Source organism: Podarcis cretensis, assembly GCF_951804945.1.
Source record: "Podarcis cretensis genome assembly, chromosome: 1".
NCBI lineage: Eukaryota > Metazoa > Chordata > Lepidosauria > Squamata > Lacertidae > Podarcis > Podarcis cretensis.
Window position 1 is genome coordinate 51,080,103 of NC_137170.1, and position 22,819 is coordinate 51,102,921.

The 22,819-nt window shown below is 42.7% G+C and overlaps 2 protein-coding genes across 3 annotated transcripts; both read right to left on the bottom strand.

Annotated features, from left to right (window-relative positions):
* Nucleotides 1-13: 13 nt before the first annotated feature.
* On the bottom strand, nt 14-11,855 carry FAM180B (family with sequence similarity 180 member B). The gene is made up of 3 exons (XM_079952787.1): nt 11,291-11,855; nt 4,968-5,035; nt 14-2,783 (listed from the first exon to the last, which is right to left on the bottom strand). Exons 1-3 carry the CDS (start codon nt 11,376-11,378, stop codon nt 2,325-2,327), a joined length of 615 nt encoding a protein of 204 aa, XP_079808913.1. The 5' UTR covers nt 11,379-11,855; the 3' UTR covers nt 14-2,324.
* A 2,901-nt stretch (nt 11,856-14,756) lies between these two features.
* On the bottom strand, nt 14,757-22,815 carry NDUFS3 (NADH:ubiquinone oxidoreductase core subunit S3). Of its 2 annotated transcripts, none has more exons than XM_079952677.1 (7): nt 22,655-22,815; nt 21,157-21,219; nt 20,206-20,303; nt 19,787-19,936; nt 18,655-18,780; nt 17,133-17,252; nt 14,757-15,031 (listed from the first exon to the last, which is right to left on the bottom strand). In XM_079952677.1, exons 1-7 carry the CDS (start codon nt 22,695-22,697, stop codon nt 14,864-14,866), a joined length of 768 nt encoding a protein of 255 aa, XP_079808803.1. In that variant the 5' UTR covers nt 22,698-22,815; the 3' UTR covers nt 14,757-14,863. The 2 variants fall into 2 exon arrangements, with proteins under 2 accessions (XP_079808803.1, XP_079808804.1); XM_079952678.1 differs by lacking the exon at nt 22,655-22,815 and adding an exon at nt 22,237-22,349.
* Nucleotides 22,816-22,819: the final 4 nt, after the last annotated feature.

Here is a 22,819-nt window from a genome sequence, read left to right on the forward strand (position 1 = left end):
TCAACTAAATAGGGTAAATCCAATGGTATTTATTCACTAGCAGAATACAGATGGTGGAAACAATTCCCCTTTCCCCTCTGTGCACCCCATAATCTGCTGTAGAGGGTTGGGGTCCAGAGCAAGACTGGAGGGAACACAGAAGACTGCATGCGAGACAGGAGAAGGGTGAAACTCCATCATGCATGATGTGGAATGTCGCCCACTTAACACTTCCGGCCTCTGTGTGTGCACAGCTGTGTTGTTAACACAACAATGTATTATTGGGATTGCATATATTGATGACTACAGATGCTGCCTTCAACAGATAGGTTAGGTGCCTGAGGAGCAACTCAAGTTGTCTCCATATTAATAAGCTTTGGAGCTGCAAATGGATAAATTCTGTTATCGAGGCCAGATATACGTCCACTGGGCAAAGCTATGCAGCTGCCTAGAGCCACTTTAACAGCAAATGAATGGGACCCAAACCCACTGAGTTCTGTTCTGTGGTATAAGTTTTTTCTGCTGTTTTAAAAGCATTGTTTCCATGTTTGGGTGCTGGGGCATCTATTCCCTGTATGCTTGGCCCTGGCATGGTGCATTTTGACCAATACAACTGGTGTAGGATTGGGATATTGTGGCACAGACACCTGCTGAAGCCCACTTCTGCATACAGACAATGATTGATTAAGTTAAAAAGCCAAGGGCAAGACTAAAGATATTTCTTGGCTAAGACAATGCTGTCACAAGTTTTTATATTCACATTTTAAAAGGTAGCATAGCCCTTAAAAGTTTATATCAGGACCCAACTAGAACATATGCAACACCCTAGTCTCATTTGCTTACAAACTCTGTTAACTAATCCCATACAGACAGCTCCCTAAACGGCACATTCCTTAATACATTCAAAATTAAATTCCCACAAGTGTTTGATACCACAATTCACCCATGGCTTCCCTAGTGCACTGTTTATCACACAAAGCAAATTTGATTCATATATGGAGCCAAGCAAGCTGGCTTGTTTATGGTACAGTGATGCCTCGCAAGACGAAATTAATCCGTTCCACGAGTCTCTTCGTCTTGCGGTTTTTTCATCTTGCGAAGCACGGCTATTAGCGGCTTAGCGGCTATTAGCGGCTATTAGCGGCTTAGCGGCTTTAAGAAAAAGGAAACAAACTCGCAAGAACTCGCAAGACGTTCCGTCTTGCGAAGCAAGCCCATAGGGAAATTCATCTTGCGGAACGACTCAAAAAACGGAAAACTCTTTCGTCTTGCGCGTTTTTCATCTTGCGAGGCATTCGTCTTGCGAGGTACCACTGTACATTCAGTGGTTAAAGTTGCAGGTCGTGGAACAGACTTATTAAATTTGCTAACTGCTTCATTCAAACAGTCTGTATGCAGGGGCATAGCAAGGGGGGTGCAGTAGGTGTGGCCCACCCTGGGTGTTCCCACTGAGGGGGGTGACAAAATGGTGGGCGACACTCACCGCAGGGCCCGCAGTGCACCTGAGCCACGCTTCTCTTCTGGGAGTGACACGGTGGCTTAAGCGCCCGCAGGCCCAGCACTGCCCCAAACAGTCTGCCCATTGCCTCCCCCTCAGCTGTAGGGCGGCTTAGTGGGAGGAGGCAGGCAGACTCCTTGGAGGCCCCGCGGTGCCCCCATGAGCGGCTGGCCCCGCCCCTGGGCGCAGGGCACACACGCCACCCCAGGTGCCCAATCGGCTTGCTCAAGCACCGTCTGGATGCCAAACCTGGTAGAACTAAACTAACCCTTTTCTGACATAGTGGCTTTTAGGGCAAATTGTACACTGTACCTGAAGAATATTATGTTATACAAGAAGAAACACTAAGCTGGAAGGATTGCCCCATTAGGCATTCAGTCTCCTCACTTTCTTTCTGACATAAAGCCTCCTGAACTGATGCTTGTCCATAATTTCGTAAAAGCTCCCTTCTAAGAAGATACATGTTCTGTTGGTAAACAGTTCTTACAATTCGTAAGATCTCCCTCGTGTTTAACATGGATCTGGTTTCTTGTAATTTTCGCTACACACAAAATTGCAGTGCAACACATAAAAATGCCAAGAGCAGGGACATGTAACTCCATGTTCCTCAGTAACCCAATTCCAATCAACAGCAAAGTGCCATCTGAACTGCATGTCCTATAGAGAGCGCAGGGCAGAGGCCTTGAGCAACATGCTAATCATAGAAATCCAGTGAAAAGCTAAGCAGCAGCTACACCAGAGATAAGAAAACAGGAAGGGTGACACTCCTGTGCACATTCCTGGAGAATGAACCTAAAATATATATATTTGCATATTAATTTGGCTTATAGGGACCAAGATTTCTCCTTTATGGATGAGAGTGTCTTTGGGTCCTGGCTAGGCTAGACCGGTAGAATTTCTTCAGTGCAGAAATATAGACAGGCATTTCCGGCCAAGGCCTAGAGGCCAGAAGCTGAACAGAATCCATAGATTCCTTTGAACAGAATCGTTTGCAGAGATCACGGAGTATTTCAATAACCAGCTGAGAGAAAAGGTTGATCCAGAGGTTTTTCTCCAGGCCTTGAATGGAGCGAATTTGGTAAGCACAGTAGACCGTGGTAAAGATGAGCTTCTTGAATTCCTGTGGAGTTATAGGGGTGTCAGACTGTGAGAGGAAGTCCAGGTACTCTTCAATCCCTTCTGGGTTTTTTGGAATCTCATGCTGAAAAACCCGGAGTAATCGCTTGGTGGGACGCAGAGAGGCAAACTCTTCATCCTCGATCCTGATTGTCTCATTGGCCATAATTTCAATTCCTCTCCAAAGTAACTGAAAGAAAAAGAATAGAATTGTGAGGATCAGCAGACAGTTTTTTCTCTGTGGTAAGAAGTGATCATGCTCGAGAATTAATTTTTGCTCAGGGCAGAGTGGCTAATTGCCAGGAGGATAAAATTTGTCTTCTATTCTTAAATGTGACATGCCTTACCTGCTTGCGTCATTTGGGTTGTGTTATTAAACTATTCCTGACACCATTCAAATGGCTTGTTGTACAATCCATCTTAGATTGGCTCATGAGAATTAACTGGTGATAAAAAGGACACTTGGAAGTCCTATCTTTGGGCCAATGCAGGGATGGGGAACCAACATCCAGATGTTATTGAGCTATAATTCCCTTCATCCCTAACCATTGACCACTGGGTAGTGAAGTCCAACAACATCTGAAGGGTCACAAATTTCCATAGCTGTCAACGTTTCCCTTTTTAAAATGGAAATTCCCTTATTTTGAATAGGATTCCTCACAAGAAAAGGGAAAAGTTGACAGCTATACAAATTTCCCGTGCCTAGAGCTACATTAATTTTATCTCCATTCTAGGCATGTTGTCCAACTTGGGTGTCTTTTAGACTGCTAGGCATGGCAGATGGAGTGAGGGATCATCAAGAGAATATTGTTCACAATGGCAGGATTGTGGAACTATCCAGTACCACATCATTCCTGCTCCTAGAGGAGATTTGTTTCCTGCATTCCTGATTCTAGCTCTTCAAAACAAATAAAGGCAGGAAGTTCTGATACAGGCTAAGCAAAGCTCACAAACATTAAGTGAAGATTACTGCTCAGATACCCATCTGCATCTGGCTGCTTGAGACTTAAAAATGAATTGCGCTCCAATATAATAAATAGAGTGCATCACTGATATCGCCACTGTTTTGGTGGCAATGGTGTGTGTGTATTTAAGATTATTTTTTTAAAAGGAAAGGATATGGAAGGTTCACACATACAGAGGGAGAATAAATATTAAGCATGGGTTCCCTGTTGAAGGATAATGGTGGGTTCCAGTTCTGAAGGATGAAGACTATCACCTTAAGAAATACTGCTGTTATAGAAAGTGGTGGAGCAGCAAATGTTGGTAGCCCAGTACTGAATGTGTTCTCTGTCACTCAACTGGCCTGTTGCACAATCAGAGTTCAGAATCTTTCCGTATCTCCTTCCTATAGCGGAGTCAGCTAGCTCAGTCTAATGAGCAGAAGTAGCCCAAGGCTGCCATCTTGTGGACTATAGTTTACATAAGCAGAAAACAGTGTTTCTCGGGAGTTCCATGTCTCTTCACTGAAGCTTCAGCCGATGCCTTCGCTGAAGTAAAAGAGAACCTGAGATCCTTAGTAATGTGGAGCTGCTGTAAAAAAAGGGGGCATTGTACAGTATAATGATCTCTGTCGAAACTGAAGAGCCAAGAGAAAACAAATTGGAGCACTAATGTTACTGAGGGCCACTGCTACCATACCCTATACAAAAAAATTGAAATTTGCCTCAAGCATTGGTAACAGTAGCCAAGTGCTGTGGTAGATCTGCTTGGCAGAAGGTCCCAAGTTTAATCTTTGGCATCTCCAGGTAGGGCTCGGAATGTCCCCTGCATGAAATGCTGAATAATAATAATAATAATAATAATAATAATAATAATAATTTATTTATACCCTGCCCATCTGGCTGGGTTTCCCCAGTCACTCTCAAAAGCTGCTGCCAACTCAATACAGTGGTACCTCGGGTTACATACGCTTCAGGTTACATACGCTTCAGGTTACAGACTCCGCTAACCCAGAAGTAGTACCTCAGGTTAAGAACTTTGCTTCAGGGTGAGAACAGAAATTGCACCGCGGCGGCACGGCAGCAGCAGGAGGCCCCATTAGCTAAAGTGGTGCTTCAGGTTAAGAACAGTTTCAGGTTAAGAACGGATCTCCGGAACGAATTAAGTACTTAACCTGAGGTACCACTGTATATGGTAGATTCCTAAGCTCCTAGATGCACAGTGACCATCTTCACACCTAACCCAGCCACATTCCTCAGTACTAAAGAAGGGGCAGAATGACAATCACACTTCTCCTGGCACCAGCAAAATGAAAGGTTGGGTAGCTGTAGGCCAAGAAGTTGGAGCTGTTGCAGTGATATCGGCAGGGTCATGCCTAAGGTGAAGGAACCTCACATCCTTTTCTTTGTGGATTTGCTTTTGCCTAAATTACCTCTAGTATGATGCCAGCATTCTCAACCCCATTTGTATCTGGAGCATCTTGGAGGTCAATTTGTTCATCTGGAAAAACAGAAGAGAAAATAGTATTTAAATCAACATCTCTTCACCTATCCTCCTTCACATATATGCCTGATTTTCTGATATTTCTTTGAATTTGTGTTAAATATTAACCTGAGGTCAAAATCTCAGTTATAACACTTATTATAAAATAATCTTTATTATTATTTTTATTACAGTGGTGCCTCAGGTTACGTACACTTCAGGTTACATACGCTTCAGGTTACAGACTCCGCTAACCTAGAAATAGTGCTTCAGGTTAAGAAATTTGCTTCAGGATAAGAACCGAAATTGTGCTCCAGCGGCGCAGCAGCAGCAGGAGGCCCCACTAGCTAAAGTGGTGCTTCAGGTTAAGAACAGTTTCAGCTTAAGAATGGACCTCCAGAATGAATTAAGTACTTAACCCGAGGTTAAATGTTTAAATGTATACCACTTTTTATATGAAGATCACGGGGAGGTTCACAATATAAAAATACAAAATAAAAACACAAATACATAATAAAACAAAAACAAAACTAATAACCCACTTCCCAGAAACACATTTAAAAGGCTATAGAATGTTAATCAGCCAAACAGCTTGTGAAAGAGAAACGTTTTCACCTGACACCTAAAGGTAATTAATGAAGGTGCCAGGCAAGCCTCCCTGGGGAGAGCATTCCACAAATGGGGAGCAACAATGATACAATCTGTGCACCAGTAAAGACAGATGTCAAATTTCTTCAATATAATGTTGTTTCATTTATTTAACAATCAGAGGATAGCTTTGATATTTACTTCATCATGGTTCTGTTCTCTCCTAGCTTCCTCATACACAACCTCAAAACTTCCCAGAGGGTTTCCCCTTCGAAAAGTTTCAGGCCTTTTAAAGCTGGATGGACTAAGTCAGGGGTTGGGAACCTCAGGCCCTCCAGGCCTTTTCAGCTGGCCTGAGAGATTTCCTCTAGACAACGGCTCCTCTCCAGACCATGCTCCTCACTTGCCCTACTTCTGCACCTTTCTGGGTGCTTTGTCTGACTGGAGTGCGTTGCTTGATCTGCAATAATGCCTCATTCTCATCAGGACGGAGAGACATGTGAGTAGGGACTCTGCCTTTTGCAAGGCTGGATTGTGCTGGGTAAAGCCAAGCATCACATCCATTCTTCCACCCACTTATGCCTCTGACTCCACCCCCCACTGACATGTCACACACACACACACACACACACACACCCATGTATGTGGAACAGGAAAGACTGCTTGGCTTAGAGATTTGGGGGAGTATTATTAGGCATTTTCAGTGGGAGGTCTGTGCCCCAGTAGCCCCAGTGGACCAGCCTCCGCTGCATGCTGATAAAGCTAATAAAGTATACTGAAATGATCACAGTAAAACTTGGAACTATTTTGTTCAAAAGAATGAAATTTGCTGTAAGTGAGGTAGCCTGTTTTAAGGTCACAGAGCTTCCTCCATTTCATGTTGTTGTATATTGTTTTAACTTAGCATGCTAAAGTTATACTGAAGTCTTATCTCATTATTTTATGAATTCATACTTAGCTGGTTCTGCATTTAATATTTTTCTCTGTTTAGGTATTATTATTATATATTTATTTATATCCTGCATTTTCCCTTGGCAGGGACTCGTGCGCTCCATTGTTACAACCCGTAGGCTAGACCACAAGTGGGGGCCTCGTGGCCCTCCAGATGTTGATGAAGAACAACTTCCATCAGCTGCAGCAAACACTGTGAGTGCTCAAGAATGATGGAGTTGCATTTCACCAGTGACTGAAGGGCCACAAGTCCCCAAACCCAACAGTTCAGCTGTTCCCAGATTTCTTTGCTAGGACTATGGGAGGCAGCACCAGGCCATATTTTGCAAGTGGAGTTGCATACAGAAGCAGGTCTGGAGTGCATTATACTGTGGAGTCCAAAACTAGGCAAGTATCCTGGAATGGCGTACCAAAGATGAAGAGGTTAAAACTGTGATAATACATTGGGCTAAATATTCTGGATATAATATCACTGGGCAACAATTTTTTACTTTTTGAATGTTGTCTAGATTTCTACAACTGATTTAGGGTATTTTTGCACTGCTGAATCAGGAAATGGCATCCGTTTCTCTCCATCAGGTCAGGTTTACTGAATGGTGGGCACTGATAAAGGTAAGTACATGTAAATTGCATGTTGCTTCACCATTTTTCAAACTTCAGGGCTTGAACTTCTGTTTCTTGGAACTCCTGGAATGCTCAGTGGCAGGGAGGTCTCTCTTCAGAGTCCAACAGTAGTCAGCCATCATGACTGCGTCCCAGCGACCCTGATACCTGGTATCCCTCTCTTTCATGTCCTGATGGAATCTCTCCCCCTGCTCGTCACTCATTGAACCCAGGTTCTCAGGAAACCGGTCCATATGTGAAAATAGGTAGTGCATCTTGACGCTCATGTTGCAACCCAGGTTTCTGAAAGCAGTCAGCATGTTGTTGATAAGTTCTGCGTAGTTTCTGGCCTTATTGTTGTCAAGAAAGTTCTTCACTACCAGAACAAATGCCTTCCACGCTTCCAGTTCCACTTCGTTCATTGACTTTCCGAACTCTGAATCTCTGATGAGCTGACGGATCTGAGGACCGTCAAAGATGCCAGCTTTCAACTTCTCCATGGTCAATCCTGGAAAAGCCTGGCACAAGTAAGTGAAGCAGTCACCATCCTTGTCCAGAGCCTTGGTGAACTGCTTGATTAAGCCGAGCTTGATGTGCAGCGGTGGGAAGAGTATTCTGTCTCTGTCCACCAGAGGGTCGTTTATGACGTTCCTTTCTTTGCAAGGCACCAATTCCTCCCGCACAGGCCAGTCCTTCTTCATGTAATGCTGAGCATGGTCCCTACTATCCCACATGCACAGAAAACATGGGTACTTGGTGAAGCCAGACTGTTGTCCCAACAAAAAGTTCACCATCTTCAGGCAACACAAATAAACCACTTTTGCTGATCATAACCAATTTTCTCCAGCACATACTTCACCGCTTCATAGTTCTCCTTCAGTGTACTTGAGTGAGCCAGGGGTATAGAGGCAAACTGGTTGCCATTGTGTAGCAGAACACATTTCAGTGATCGCTTGCTGCTGTCAATGAACAGTCTCCAATCTTTGGGATCGTGCTGTGGCACTCCAAGCTTGAGCAGAAGCTGCGCAATATCTGCACAGTACACCAAGTCCTTCTCTTCCGAGAAAAAACGGAGGTACTCTTGATGCCTGTTGCGGAAGAAGCTGATGCGAGCACTGTCAGAGAGGAGGTTTTTTTTCCTTCAATCTGGATGCCACCAGTTCGGCAGAGTCCTTTGACAAGCTGAGGTCACGAACTAGATCATTCAACTCCTTTTGGGAAAATGGATGTGAAGCATCATCTTCAAGAACCACTTCTTCTTCATGTCCTTCAACACTGGAGGCATCTTTGTCACTAACGTCAGAAAGTTCTCCGAAGATAGGCACTGGAATTTCATCACAATGAGCTACAGGACGACGTGCTGATTGAAGATCAGGATACTTGAGGCTGCTCCGGTTCTTTCTGTTGATCCCAGCCGCACCAATTTATGGAAGATTTCAAGGTTTTATGACTTCAAACTGATCCCTTTTCGACATAATCACCCAGAACTATCGGACCTGAATACTTCTTGTCATTAAAATAATCATTTCCAATCAAAACAATTATTCGACATGGCATTTTACCCCCACCAACTTCTTCTAAAATGCTCCACACAAGCATACATGTGAACAAAAACGTAAAAAATGACATGTGGCCATAGCTCAAAAACTTGACCTGATTGAGCAAAACCAATGTGATTTTTGGATTCAGCGCATCAGATTCGTTCTAAATCAACTGAAAAAACACAGACAACAAATTTGTTGTTGACCAGTGTATTCAATTAGAATCATGGGAAAGGTTAGGGAAGGAAGGTATTAATTTTACTGCATGCAGTGCACTTAAAGAAAATGTTATGAAAATGATGAAGAGATGGCATTTAACACCAGCTAAACTTGCCAAAATGTATAAGACAAGAACTAATGAGTGTTGGAAATGTAAAGAAAAGAAGGTGTCTTTTACCACATGTGGTGGACTTGTAAAGTGGTAAAGGCTTTCTGGGAAATGATATATACCATAACGATTTAAAGAAACTGTTTTAAAATACTTTTGTTAAAAAACCAGAAGCCTTTTTATTGGGTATAGTTGGTGAAGAGATACTAATGGAAGATAAAAGACTCTTTATGCATGCAACAAAGTACTAACAAAAGAAGAGTGGCAGTTGAAGATGATGGACTTTGCAGAACTCACGAAGCTGACAGGAAAAATTGAAAACCAACAAGATCAAACATTTCAAAAGGACTGGAGTAAATTGATACGATATCTGAAAGATTATTGTAAGCAACTAACATCACTAGCAGGGTTGTTTGAAATCTTGTAATGAGAAACTTTCTACCTTTCTATATTTATTTAAATTTTGAGTTATTTTGCAATGTGTGTAATTAGAATTGGAAAACATACAAAATGCAATGATATAAAGGTTAATTCTGAAAGCCAGGAGGTGGGAGGGAAGGAGGTCGACAGGCTCTAAAAAGCCAGGGACGTAAAGTGGAGTGTAATGATATATATAAACTAGGAAAGTACCCTTGGGAATAAGGCACAGAGAGGCTCAGTGTATTCTTGGAATGAAAAAGCCAGTGGGAACTCCTGATCTACAATATTTTCATTTTTGGCACAGATGTAAAAAGTTAAGGTTTTCAACTCACAGAGGCAAGATAAGAACTAAAATAGAGGTTAGACTTGTTCTAGAAATGTATTTTCTGAATTTCATCATTGGGATTATTAGATTAAGCTAAGGAGGTGCCTGCGAGAAATATAACATCTGCTGTTTCTGTAACTTTCCTTATTGTAGACAGCTTCCAGCTTTCCCTTCTAGAGTAATTCTCCCCAGAGTCATGGAGAAAAACTCACAGAAGTTGCTTGGAGAATGAGGCTGTTCACTTTTGCTTAGAAAAGATGATGCCTCTAGCCAGGTTGCAGTCTCCCGATCAAAGCCATCTGTCTTCAATTTTGGATTAGAGCTCAGATTGCAGCTGCATTTCATTTCTCCATAATACATAATTCAGGAAGTCTTTTGAGACTGACAGGCAGGAACAGAAATATTCCATTAAAATAACACTAATGGTGAAGGTAGTATAGTTCTCAACATCTGTTTTGTTGAGTTCACCCAAGTGACTTCCAAGCCTTTAAAAAGAAAAAAGTTCTGTTGGCAGTGGCAGGCATCCTATGCCTTCAGTAAATGATATGAAAAGCCCTATTTTGTGCCACCTTTAAAAGTGTTACTTTCCCCCTGGCCATTGCCACCCAAGGTGTGTGTTTTTGGGACCCATCCAATTATTGTGAATGTGGTTTGTTTTAGACGGCTGTATTTTAAATTGTTGTAACTTAACCTTTAACATTTAACTTAATCCTTGTGGTGAAGTATAATAAATTGAAAATAACAATAATAACCCTGCCACTTTTTTTTAAGGCACAAGAGCTGCTTGCCTAACCAGGATCTGGCGACTTCACATTTGATTACCTTACCAACGCAATCATGTCACTATGGTCAATTCACACTCCTGCTTCTGAGAGTGAGGTATCAAGAAAACGGCTACGGAAATTCAGTATATAAATAGACCAGTCAGAAACTAGGCCCCTCTGGAATTGTTAGTCCAAAACCATTTGCCATTTTGTGAATGCAACTGTGCAAGCAGCAATTGGAAGCAGAATACAGCAACAGAGTAAACCACTGCAAAAATAATAATAAAGTCAAGATTTTCTCACAAAGCACCTGCCTCACAACTACTACCTATGTTTGAAGGCTGCTGGAAAATTCCCAGGTGATGTTAACATGCTATTAATTCCAAGAGAGAAGAGCTGCATGAGTGTCCCATATAAACAGATGCTTGTTTCAGAGATTAAACAGAGGAAAAGTTGTTGATACTTACAGCATTCCTTAGAAAGTATGTGAAAGGGGTGTGTAAAAACTCAGTAGAAAGTATCTGTGTCTGTTTAACTGTCTCACTCTGGCTAGATCCTGACTTATTTTCTTAGGCACAGTAGCAATCCTTTCTTGAGTTTTATCAGATAACCTTAGTCCTGCAAGAAGCCCATGAAAAACCCTCCACTGGCACTCATGCACAAAATAGCCCGAACAGTTGCATTGATAATAACAGAAATATATTGGCTGCCCACTGCAGAGCAGCCTTCTCCAGCTGTGAGTGAGCTTCCTACCTGTCTGTCTCCGGGATCCAGCAAACACACAGAGCATCAGAGCCGCCCACAGGCATGTTCCAAAGTGCAGCTGCAGCATCTGGGCCATGTCAGGAAGAGTCCTTACCCCTTTCTGCAGATAAAACACTTTGGGTGAACCTGAAGTTGTTTACTGCTGTGTAGTTTCTTTCTCCTCTCTTTACAGTCCAATAAGTTGCTGCTGAGACAGCTGGCCTTTCTCCAATTCCAGCCCAGGGCAGGGCTTCCAGTTCAATTCCCAATTCCTAACAGATAGTTTCCATCATAATGCAAAAGAAAAAGAAAAAAAACCTTTGAAGGCTCAGGCTCCAGATTCTCCAAATGCTCTGCCAATGCAAGTCCCATTTATTTCCACTTGGAGCATCGGGCTGTTCCTTATTTGGTTTTTGGCTCGCCAGGTTAAGACTTTATGATTCTACCCCTTCCCCCAACCAGCTGCGAGCTTTTAAGAAAAGAAAGAACATGCTCTTAAGAACCAAGGATTTATACTGACAATTTGAAACGTGCATGGCCATAAACTAGTCCTCCTTAGAAAGGCCCGTTGATGCTGCCTGAAGGACAGTGGAAGTGCAGCTTGTTTCATTTTGCTTCAAGTCATTCTTTTCCCCCTCAACGTTTGCTTTCCAGCACTGAAATCCAACAGAAATTCTGACATGCCACAGGAGGGTGGGGCTGGCAAATCTATGCCAGAAAGTATTCAGTAGAGAGGAAAGAAAGGTCATTTCTTCAACTCCGTTGCTCTTGGAGGAGAAAGAGGAGTACAGTGACCTGTAAGAAACCAACACACACCCATCCGTCTCCATCAGCCAGCTGTCTCCACATGGGAGGACCAGTTTTAAGATGTTTGATATTATCATCCGTTTCAGCCATTCATAGGAATTTTCCACAGCACTTTCCCACCCCCCTGGATTTCAGGAAAAACAGGATTTATGACCTATAATCCTGCAAATCCGCTATGGCACTCCAATTGTTGTTGGGACTACATCTCCCATCATCCCTGACCATTGGCCGTGTGGGCTGGGGCTGATGGGAGCTGGAGCCAACAACCGGAGGGCCTCAGGTTTCCCATCTCCTGCTATAGAATCTCTCTCTTTTAGCACCATCCCAATGTTTTAAAAGGGTTGCTGGATTCTATATATTTAAATAATTTCATGGAGTGGGGGACTGGTAAGAAACTTTCTGCACCTACCCAGTTTTTTCCCCTTGTACCAATATCAAAAGCTTATCAAGTTTGACCCAATGCTGTGGTTCAGTTCGCACAACAGACGTTTGCATGTGCAACGGAATTCCCCCTTCCTGTCCCCTGCAACCCCTTCATGCACCCTCAACATGTATCCCAGAGGGATGTGGGTGCTTCCAAAGCAGATAGGGCAGCATTCAGAGGAAAGAGAGGGAGGGTTGCGCCAGTGTGCAAATGGTAATCCACTTGTGCAGCGTTGAAATACAAGCCAAATCCCATATTGACACACCAGTATCTAGAGGGCCTTGATGTTGTGTGTATTTCAAACCTGTAAAGACACATGTAGCCAAAACAGTATTGTTGCCCACAATCCTCTTCATTTTCATCTTTCCCAGCTACTGTATCATTTTCAGGTTTGGGGCCTCCACAGGCTGAATCTCTTCTTCCCCTCATTAGGGAGAGAGATAATAAAAGTGCCACAGTATCTTAACACTACCCTTCTTTCCATAAGGAATCCAAAACAGGTCTAAGCACACACTAATCCATGGAGTTTGATTCATTGCATCTAAGCCAGTTATCTGGAAATTTTACCAAATTGGGTACTACCTAGAGATGCGTGTGAGCAACCTCTAGAACATGTCTTCTTGACAAAGGATCGCTGAAACATCAAAAATGGCCCTGGACTTGTCATTTAAGTTCACTCCAGTAATTCTTGACAATCTGCAAAGTGTTGCAAAGGCACAAATCCACTGTAAGGAAAATGGCAAATGCTCCCCATTATCCAGAAAAGGGGAAGATGTTTGGGAAGATTCGCCCACCCTACGCCCTCCAATGCAAAGTGGAAAGCACTCTGTAGCTGATTAGCTCCACATGTGCTGAACTCCAGCTGCTCAAATCTCTGCAGTGAGCTTTGGCACAACTTCTGTTGTCTCTCAGAAATCCCCCATATTGCTGCAACAGCAGCTTTTTTAAAACAAATGCAATTTAGCTAGAACAAAAGCTTAAAACATCTGGATTCCAAACATTGTTCTGGGTTCAAACCCTCAAGAAAGGAAACTTTCCATATAATATATCTGAGGTCAAATTAAATCTATTGTTTGCAGCCCTCCATCCGCTCATCCTCCCCCTTCTCTTATATCACACTCGGTCCTCTATGTTACAGCCTATGCTCAGGGATGGGGAACCTGTGGCCTTCCTGATGTTTCTGGACCGCAATTCCCATCATCCCTATTAGCCATGTTGGCTGGGGCTGGTGAGAACTGGGGGTCCAACAACATCCAGAAGGCCCCAGCCTCCCCATTCCTGTCCTAAGCCCTGCAACGATCTATGCCTTGCTTCTGTAGAGTGTTTAGCTCACTTTTGGTGCTTAATGTTTATTCTCAGTAGAGGGGCAACCAGAAAACCACAACTCATATTGTTCCACATTTCAAGGAGCAGCCTCCTTTTTAGCCACATTCATTATTGAGTAACAAAGCCATATGCTTGCAGTCACATTTACTGCAGCATATTGGGGTGGGGGGTCACAAATGAATTGGCAGATAGAGACATTAATAAAATGTATCCAACTTCATGGCCTAGAGAATTTATCAATAACCCGCAGGCACTGCTGCCAGTGTCCTCCAACAGCAGCTGCGTGACCACAGCTTGTTTGAAGACACACAAATAGGCCTAACAATCCAATGGACTTTGTGTGCAGAGTTCCATGGGACTTCTCCTTACTCTCTGCTCCCCCATAGCCTCAAAATTGACTTGAGGGTCTTTCTGAATATTTGGGGGGGGGGCAAAGGGGAGAGGAAGGGAAGTTCCACTGTGCACGTGGAAGCACTAGCAGTTGGATGCGGCCCGTTTTGCTTGTTTCAACAACAAAAAATCAGTTTTCCAGCTACACAGAGTACTCAATAATTCTAGGATGCACCCTTTTACTAAAAGTGAAAAAGCAAGGCTGGAGCTTTGGTGCCTGCAGTGTCTCTGGGCAATTGAGGGTCTGTGCTTGCAAACAGTTGATGGTCATAAAGCATGGGATATCTGCTTCTTTCTTGAGGTTTTTGTTTCTTTCCTGAAGGGAAGCAGAGTCTACTGTTCTCATAGTGCTCTTTTTAAAACAAAAACAAAAACACGACCTTCCCAGTTCTTTGTACTCTTCCCTGCAGCTCCTTTTGTATACCTTGAACCCTGCTCCAATCTTCTGGATATTAATAACACCTTATGCATATTTCATAGCCAGTCTGAAAGCTGCATTTCGAGCACATATCAGACAGACAAAAAACCTTATGTCAAGTTTTTTTTATTGATATTTAATATATATAAATACTTAGATCAAACAGGAAGGTGGTGACACAGGGATGTCTCTGGCTTCCTCTCCTTCCTTCCTGCTGCTATTTCTCATCTCCTTTCTTCTCTCCTGCCTCTATCTTGATGGTTTGCGGAGCCTCGCGATAGGCAGGGAAAGTCTCCCAAGGACTGTTCAGATCAAATTTGCGGAACTCCTGAGACAGCTCCACAGGCTCTGCCACCACTCGCTTCACCTCATCATCATACCTGACCTGAAGGAGGAGAAAAGGCATGAAGATGAGCAATGGTGATGGCGGTCAACTACAAAAACATATCTGGAATTTTAGAATTAAGCTTCCTCCTTGTTTGTAGGTTGCTTAGTATAGATCAACAGTATATTTTCCAGTTAGTTAAATTTTCCACTTAGGCAATAAAAGCAAGATCTCCAAATCCTTACTGTCACCGGGAAGGAAGTTTATCTATGTTTTTATGAACTCTACTTCTCTGCTTCTTTATCCAGTCTACATTTGCAGCTTCACATTACAGTGGTACCTCGGGTTACATACACTTCAGGTTACAGACTCCGCTAACCCAGAAATAGTGCTTCAGGTTAAGAACTTTGCTTCAGGATAAGAACAAAAATCGTGCTCCGGCGGCGCGGCAGCAGCAGGAGGCCCCATTAGCTAAAGTGGTGCTTCAGGTTAAGAACAGTTTCAGGTTAAGAACAGACCTCTGGAACAAATTAAGTACTTAACCCAAGGTACCACTGTATAGCTGACTCACAACTTGCATATATTTAACTTGTGTGATCGTAGGTTTAAATGCTTGGCAGCCACCCACCTAACATCAAACTGAAGGCCCGCAAGGCAGAGAGCTAAAAAGTTCTTTCTCTGTTGGGTTCCCTCAACCCTCTGCAACAGACCGAGGGGGTGCTGGGAGGCACAGAGAACAGGAGAGAAGGGGAAAGGTCTGTTGCGTAAGCAGAAGTCTGTTGTGTGAATGGAACATCAGCACTAGATAAAACCCAAAATATTATTGATTCAGATATATCATATGCAAAATTAAAATCAACAGAATTAAATTCTTTTAATGAAGGTGATGAAGTTTAGTTGATTAATTGGGTTACAGTCCTGCTTCAGGGACTATCATACCCAAGATCTTTAACCCCAAATTCTGTGCTATGCAGTATAGCCTGGAAGTTGTATTGCATTTAAGGGCTGGAGACTCAGCTGGGCTACCCCACAGTACAATCCCTCCTGACTGGCCTCTTGATTAGGAGAAACTGCTATATGCTCAGGTATGTAGGCCAAGTGTCAGATTGTGTTTCTGCTGTGAGCAGGTGCTTGGCATAACCAGTTGTGTTCCACAGATAACAGGAGTCCATCTCTAGCACAACACAGGATCAGACAAGAGTTACTCTAGGGGTAAAATTAGAGTAATCTAGGGGCAACTAAAAAATAAATAGTAAAGGGTAGAAGCTCTTAGAGCAGGAGTACTGTTGGATTCATGCTAAAGCAGGCATAGGCAAACTCAGTCCTCCAGATGTTTTGGGACTACAACTCCCATCATGCCTAGCTAACAGGACCAGTGGTCAGGGATGATGGGAGTTGTTGTCCCAAAACATCTGGAGGACCGAGTTTGCCTATGCCTGTGCTAAAGCTTCTCAAGTGGAAGTACAGCCTTTTGATTTGTGGGCCCAAAAGTCATAAAGTGTAGGATTCTCAGGACATTATATTATGTAGCATCAAAGGCATGTCTCAAAGGGTGCTTAATGCATGGACTTTTGGTCACAGGGCAGGAGACCAGGCAGGAAAGGGTTTACCCACCCACCCGCCCCAATCAAAAGCACTGCCAGCAGATTCAATGTCCCTTCTGAGGATGAAGTTCCTCCCATGTCCAGGACATGACTTCATCCATGTAAAACAGGAACTCATAGATCAAGAGTACAAGATGCAACAGCAAAACCATTGCCTTAAGGAGACGAATGAACAAATATCAGAGAAGAGAACATATCAACAAACAGGTGAGCTTCCTTTCCCTTTTCTTGCATTCTCTGTTGCCTGTGCAGCAGAATAAGACTTCAATGTAACTCAGTTATAGGGTTTGATGTTTATTTAATATTACATTTATATCCCACCTTTCAGCAACAGAGCTCATACATGCTTCTCCCCTTCCCTATTATATCCTTGCCACAACCCTGTGAGAATTAGGCTGAGAGCTGCTGACTGGCCTACAGGACCTCCTTGAGCTTCCAAGCTGGTTCGAACCATGCTCTCTCTCTTCCAGGTCCTAGTCCAACACTTGAACCACTATGCCATACTGGGCCTCTGGAAGGATTCTGCAATTGAGTCTAGCTTTTCCAAATGCTCATACCTCCACATAACCAGAAAGAGGGAAGTCCTTCCGGAAGGGATGACCCTCAAACCCGTAGTCTGTGAGGATTCGCCTCAGATCAGGGTGGTTAGCAAAGAACACTCCATACATATCCCAAACCTATGAATATGGGAATCAAGTAAAGAAACAGCAAGGTATATCAATTTTGATCATATATATATATTCAAATTTTACATTGCAAATTAAACATATTTTATTATACCATACATTTATTGACTTCCCTCCCCTTCCAAGGGTCATTTAACTTTCCCACCATTCCTTCATATTTTGATATATCCATCTAATTCTATTTTCCTATCTTACATCACTTCAATATTTATCATACTGTTGAATTTACTTTAGTACTGAAACCGTTTTCAATTGTTCACAATTATTTTCAATATACCCGACAAAAATTTCCAACTCCTCCTTGAATACCTGTTCTTTTTATTCTCTTATTCTACTTGTTAGACCCACTAACTCTGCATATTCTAACAGCTTAAGTTGCCAATCCTCCTTGCTGGGGACATCCCTCACTTTCCATTTTTGGGCGAGTAATGTCCAAGCCACTGTTGTTGCATAATTGAATATTTTTTTCTGACTTCTAGGAACCTCTGTCTAAATAATTCCTGACAAAAATGCCTCTGGTTTTTTCCCCTGGAATGTTGTTTTGAACGTTTTTTTCATCTCATTATATATCATTTCCCAATATTCTTTTACATTTTTGCATGCCCACCACATATGAAATAAAGTTCCTTCTACTTCTTTACATTTCCAACACAAATCCAATTCTACATTATACATTTTAGCCAATCTACACAGAGTTAGATACCATCTATGGATCATTTTCATATAGTTTTCTTTCAGTGTGTAGCATGCAGTAAACTTCAAATCATTCTTCCAAAGTTTCTCCCTGGCTTCTCCTCAGATTGTATAATTTTTTTGCCTTTTACAACTTATAGCAGTTTTGAAACCTAGCTTGGACCGATTTATATGAACAGTTTTATTACCTCACAAATACAAAGCATCAGGCGCTCATTGCTAGCTGGCTGAGACACCTCATAGGCAAGGCAGCAAGTGAGATTCAATTGTATAAATGCTGAAGATTTAAAAATACATCAATCACTTGCTTGAACTCTACTATTTTACATCATTTAGATGCTGCTTGGTTGTAATAAAACATCTAAGTGGTTTCAATTGTCCAGAAATGGCAACACTCTCCAAATAATGCCAAACAGAAGTTATCCAGGACCTTAAGGCCTATAGAATTGAGATCATGTCATTGGGAAGGAGTGATTACTGATCAACACCTAAAGGGCCAGTGAGCCAAAAGGGAAAGAATGTGATGTCTGCAGAAAAGGAATGTGCACACAGAAAACTGCAAGCAGCACCAGGCCCTTTAGGGCAACCTGGGCCACAGTGACTTTGTTCAACTCAAATTAAACAGTGGGCTCTCTCTTCTTCCAAGAAAACATACCAGATCTGTACCCTCTTCTCAAATGTCAATCACCTTGCAGCTTACCTCTCTTTCATACCAGTTTGCTGCTTGGTGCACTGGGACTGCTGATTCAATGGGTGTCAATTCGTCAGTATATGTTTTCACACGAATCCGGGAATTATAGGCTATGGATAAGAGATTATAGACAATCTAAAAGGAAAAGGTAAAAAACAGCATTGTCATGTATTACTACACATTATCAGATTGCGACGTCACAAAAAAGGATAGCATGTATGATTATAGTACAGCCACATAAAAATAGACACAGGGAATATTTTTTTTAAAAAAAAAGTTCCTTAATGGTGAAATGATTTCTAAAGCTAACAGTATATGCAACAAAAGGTCTTGTCTATACATGAAGAAATGGCTACTTCTGATAATGATCATATATCTCTGGTTTATACCCAAGATTTACAAATTTCGTAAGAGCCCATCTGTCAAAGTTTACAGCACTGTGGCCAGAAGTACTACAAACCCACAACATAGATGAAATGTGATACAAATTTAAATACATTTTTTCAGTCTGATATTGTATTACACTGATGAAACAGAATTTTAACTAATTTGAGCTAGAGAAGAATTTGAATTGCTACATTTAGGTCAATCTATGAACACATTTATATATGTGTGAATATTTTAACATGGTCGAGGCAAAGAAAAAAGAAGTTATAACTCTGTTGGACTGTACAGAGCTGTCAGCTGCTGTTGCTAAGAGGGTCCCACAAGCAAATTATAGCTTCCCTTCTGTCAAACTAATATATTTTCAGGTATATTTATAAGTATCCACTTCTGGGAAAAGGTGCTGCTGCTTCCCAAGACAATGCTTGATGACTAAGCAGGTCAATTAGCTGTTTAAGCAATAAAATTCTCTCCCAAAACAAATGTCACTAACATCACACTGTTAACCACAACCACCATTTCTAGATCAGCGACTACATAGATCAGCAGAACAAAAACTGAGAAAGTAACCCAGAAGTAATATACTAGCAGTCAGTAAGCATGAAGCCAAGGCATTCAGCAAAACTGAGGGCTGGGGCACCAACATGGGGGGAAACTAGGATCCTCTCACATTCTTGTTTAACCACGTGAATTTTTTTGGAAGACTGTGTCTTCCTTAGAATCTTCTTTGTAGCATAGCTTGAAGAGCAGCTCCTACCTCAAAGCGGTTCTGTCGAGATGGAACATCGATTGCCGTCAGATCAGCTAAGTTTTTGAACTGGGCGTTGGTGTGATCTTTAAGAAAGGTCAAAACTGGAATGATCCCATCTGGATGAATTAAGATTTCTAGCTCGTTGAAACATGTTACCTGTTAAAATGAGAAATAGTAAAATTTTGTATGGACCAACTTCATCCAAATTCTAAGCACACATACTTATATAGAAATCTCATGAAAACCAGTGAAATGGCTTCCAAATAGATGTGTTGAAAACTGTAAGCAGTTCAGGCTGCATTACAGCAGACCAAGGAACAATTGTATACCTTTCCAACTCCTTGCAGCACTCATTAGCTTTCAGAAAAGGCTTAGTACTGCCTATTACAGTTTCAAGAGAGAATGATACAGTTGATGGAACCCACCTGGACCTGTTGAACATACTTGGGCAGAATTTCAGCCACATATTCTCCAAAAGCACACAGCTGCTTTTGTGTCACTTCATCCTTTGGTCTAACAGTAGCTGAAAAGAAAGTTTATGGTGGTGAATTCTAAAAAGAACAGCACCAGCTCATAGCCAAGCCAGCTCAATGTTATTCCAACTGCTACTGGGAGCAGTTCAACACTGGTCAACATGGTCAGATATACCTATTGTACCTTTAACTTTTCTGCTGTGTGGGGGGTTCTTTGGGGGGGGGGCAATCAGCACTATAGGAAACGTAATTATTCAAGGTCTATAGCAGATTAGCGCATGCCTGACAGATAATATAATGCCTAGTAAGCATTCAGTGGGACGCAGGTGGCGCTGTGGGTTAAAGCCTCAGCGCCTAGGACTTGCCGATCGAAAGGTCGGCGGTTCGAATCCCTGCGGCGGGGTGCGCTCCCGCTGCTCGGTCCCAGCGCCTGCCAACCTAGCAGTTCGAAAGCACCTCCGGGTGCAAGTAGATAAATAGGGACCGCTTACCAGCGGGAAGGTAAACAGCGTTTCCGTGTGCGGCTCTGGGTCGCCAGAGCAGCGATGTCACGCTGGCCACGTGACCCGGAAGTGTCTCCGGACAGCGCTGGCCCCTGGCCTCTTAAGTGAGATGGGCGCACAACCCCAGAGTCTGTCAAGACTGGCCCGTACGGGCAGGGGTACCTTTACCTTTACCTTTAAGCATTCAGTGTCCACAAAACAGATAACATTGTCTCAGAAATCAGAGAGCTTCTATAAATATTAAGTTTACCAGGAACTTAAGAATGAATGAGATGAAGTTCTTTGCACATGTCCTTTTTAACACAATCAGGTGGTACATAGTTTTCACTTAACAAAACTGCACTTATTGTAATGCAAAGTAAAGGATAAGTTGATCAAACACTAAGCAAGTCAGACTTACGTTGAGTCACAGCAGTATTCCCTTCAAACCGAGCTTGCAGCAGCATTGCAGATCGCCCAGTAACTATAAAGAGAGTGGGGAAAGTGTTAAATCGCCATTATTTACAGCCATAGCATCTACTGATCTCCACAAAGAAGTAGCTTCAAATATACCATAAAAATGTAGAAATAATAAAAGCAAGATGGTACATTAATATACATTTCTGCAAGTGGTAATAAACATGGAATTAATGGTATTTAAGCAGACCAATTGTGAGTAGGACTGCAGTCAAGATAATCTAGTTTAGAATGGAGTGCTGAAACATACCATCTACAGCACTGGTCTTCAACTGGTGGAGTAATCTGAAGTCTATTGCAACAGGAGCATTACCACCATGCAAATATATAGTAAAAGGTTAAGAAATGGGTCCCCAAATGACTGTTTGGGTTAAAAGTGGTTCCTAGGTCTGAAAAGATTGAAGTCTACTGTTCTGCTCAGCAGGAAGCTGCTGACTAGGATACACAAACCCAGGGCCCAAAATAATACTTAGAAACACCTATATCAGGCCTGCTCCACATTTTACTAACATCTATACGTAAGATCTTTTCATCTTTTGATTAAGGGTGGTATAAAAATATAATAAATGGAAATACCTTATTTTATTTTTATTTCTTATATTTTTATACCACCCTTAAGAATTATTTTAAAATGGTTTAAAAACCATTTTTGTGTGTGTATAGATTTTATTGTGTGATGACAGCACGTGTGGATTTCATATAGATCTCTTCCGTGAATTTTTTTTTAAGTGGAGCACTAATTACTGGGAACTGCAAGTGGTGTCAAATGCTTGCAGGGTTTCTATAGGCATTTGGCTGACCACTGTGAGAACAGGATGCTGAACTATAGCTGGGGCTTGGACTGATCTAGCAGGGTTCTCCTTACGCTTGTAGAAAACCAAGGACTGCACTGTGAACTCACACTGAGAACTGTTTTTAAAAACAGGGATCAACTGCAGTTACCAGTGTCCCTCCAGATGCTGTTGAAAAGTTTAAAACTAAAAACCCAGCAAGGAACTGCTTCGGGCCAAGACCGATAACTGACCCATCTAGCTCGGTAAGTTCTGAACCGTGCGCTCGTTTTGTGGTTTGTCCATTTATTTGGCATAAGCCAAACCAGGATTTCGAGGAGCAAAGTGTGCGGTGGCGGCGAAGACAGCAGGAGCCGGTGAATCGATGGACAGAACGCCAACTGTTTAGCATCGCTTTCCCCATCATGGCGCCCTCAAAAGCATTCTGGGAACTGTGGTTTTGTGAGAGAGCTGAGAACACCGTCGCAGAGCCCGGCCCCCTCCTGACGGAACTACAGCTCCCAGGATCCTTTAGGAAGGAGGGAGGAAAGAAGGCTATGCCCTCTGCAGACAAACCCCCAGCGTCGCCTCACCAGCAACGGCCACAGCCCCTCCAGACTGGAAGCCCTCAGTCTCCTTCTCCCAACAGACCCCGGCAAGTCGCAGGCTCACCTCTCAGGCCGGCCCGAGCCAGCCCTAGCGCGGCCGCTAACATCTTTGCCTGCTCAGGGTCCGCAGCCGGAGCCTCACAAGGACACCGAGCGAACTAGTAAGGCGCACGCGCGCCATCGAGCGCTCTCTCCTATTGGTCCGACGTAGCAGAAAGCGCTGCGTCCC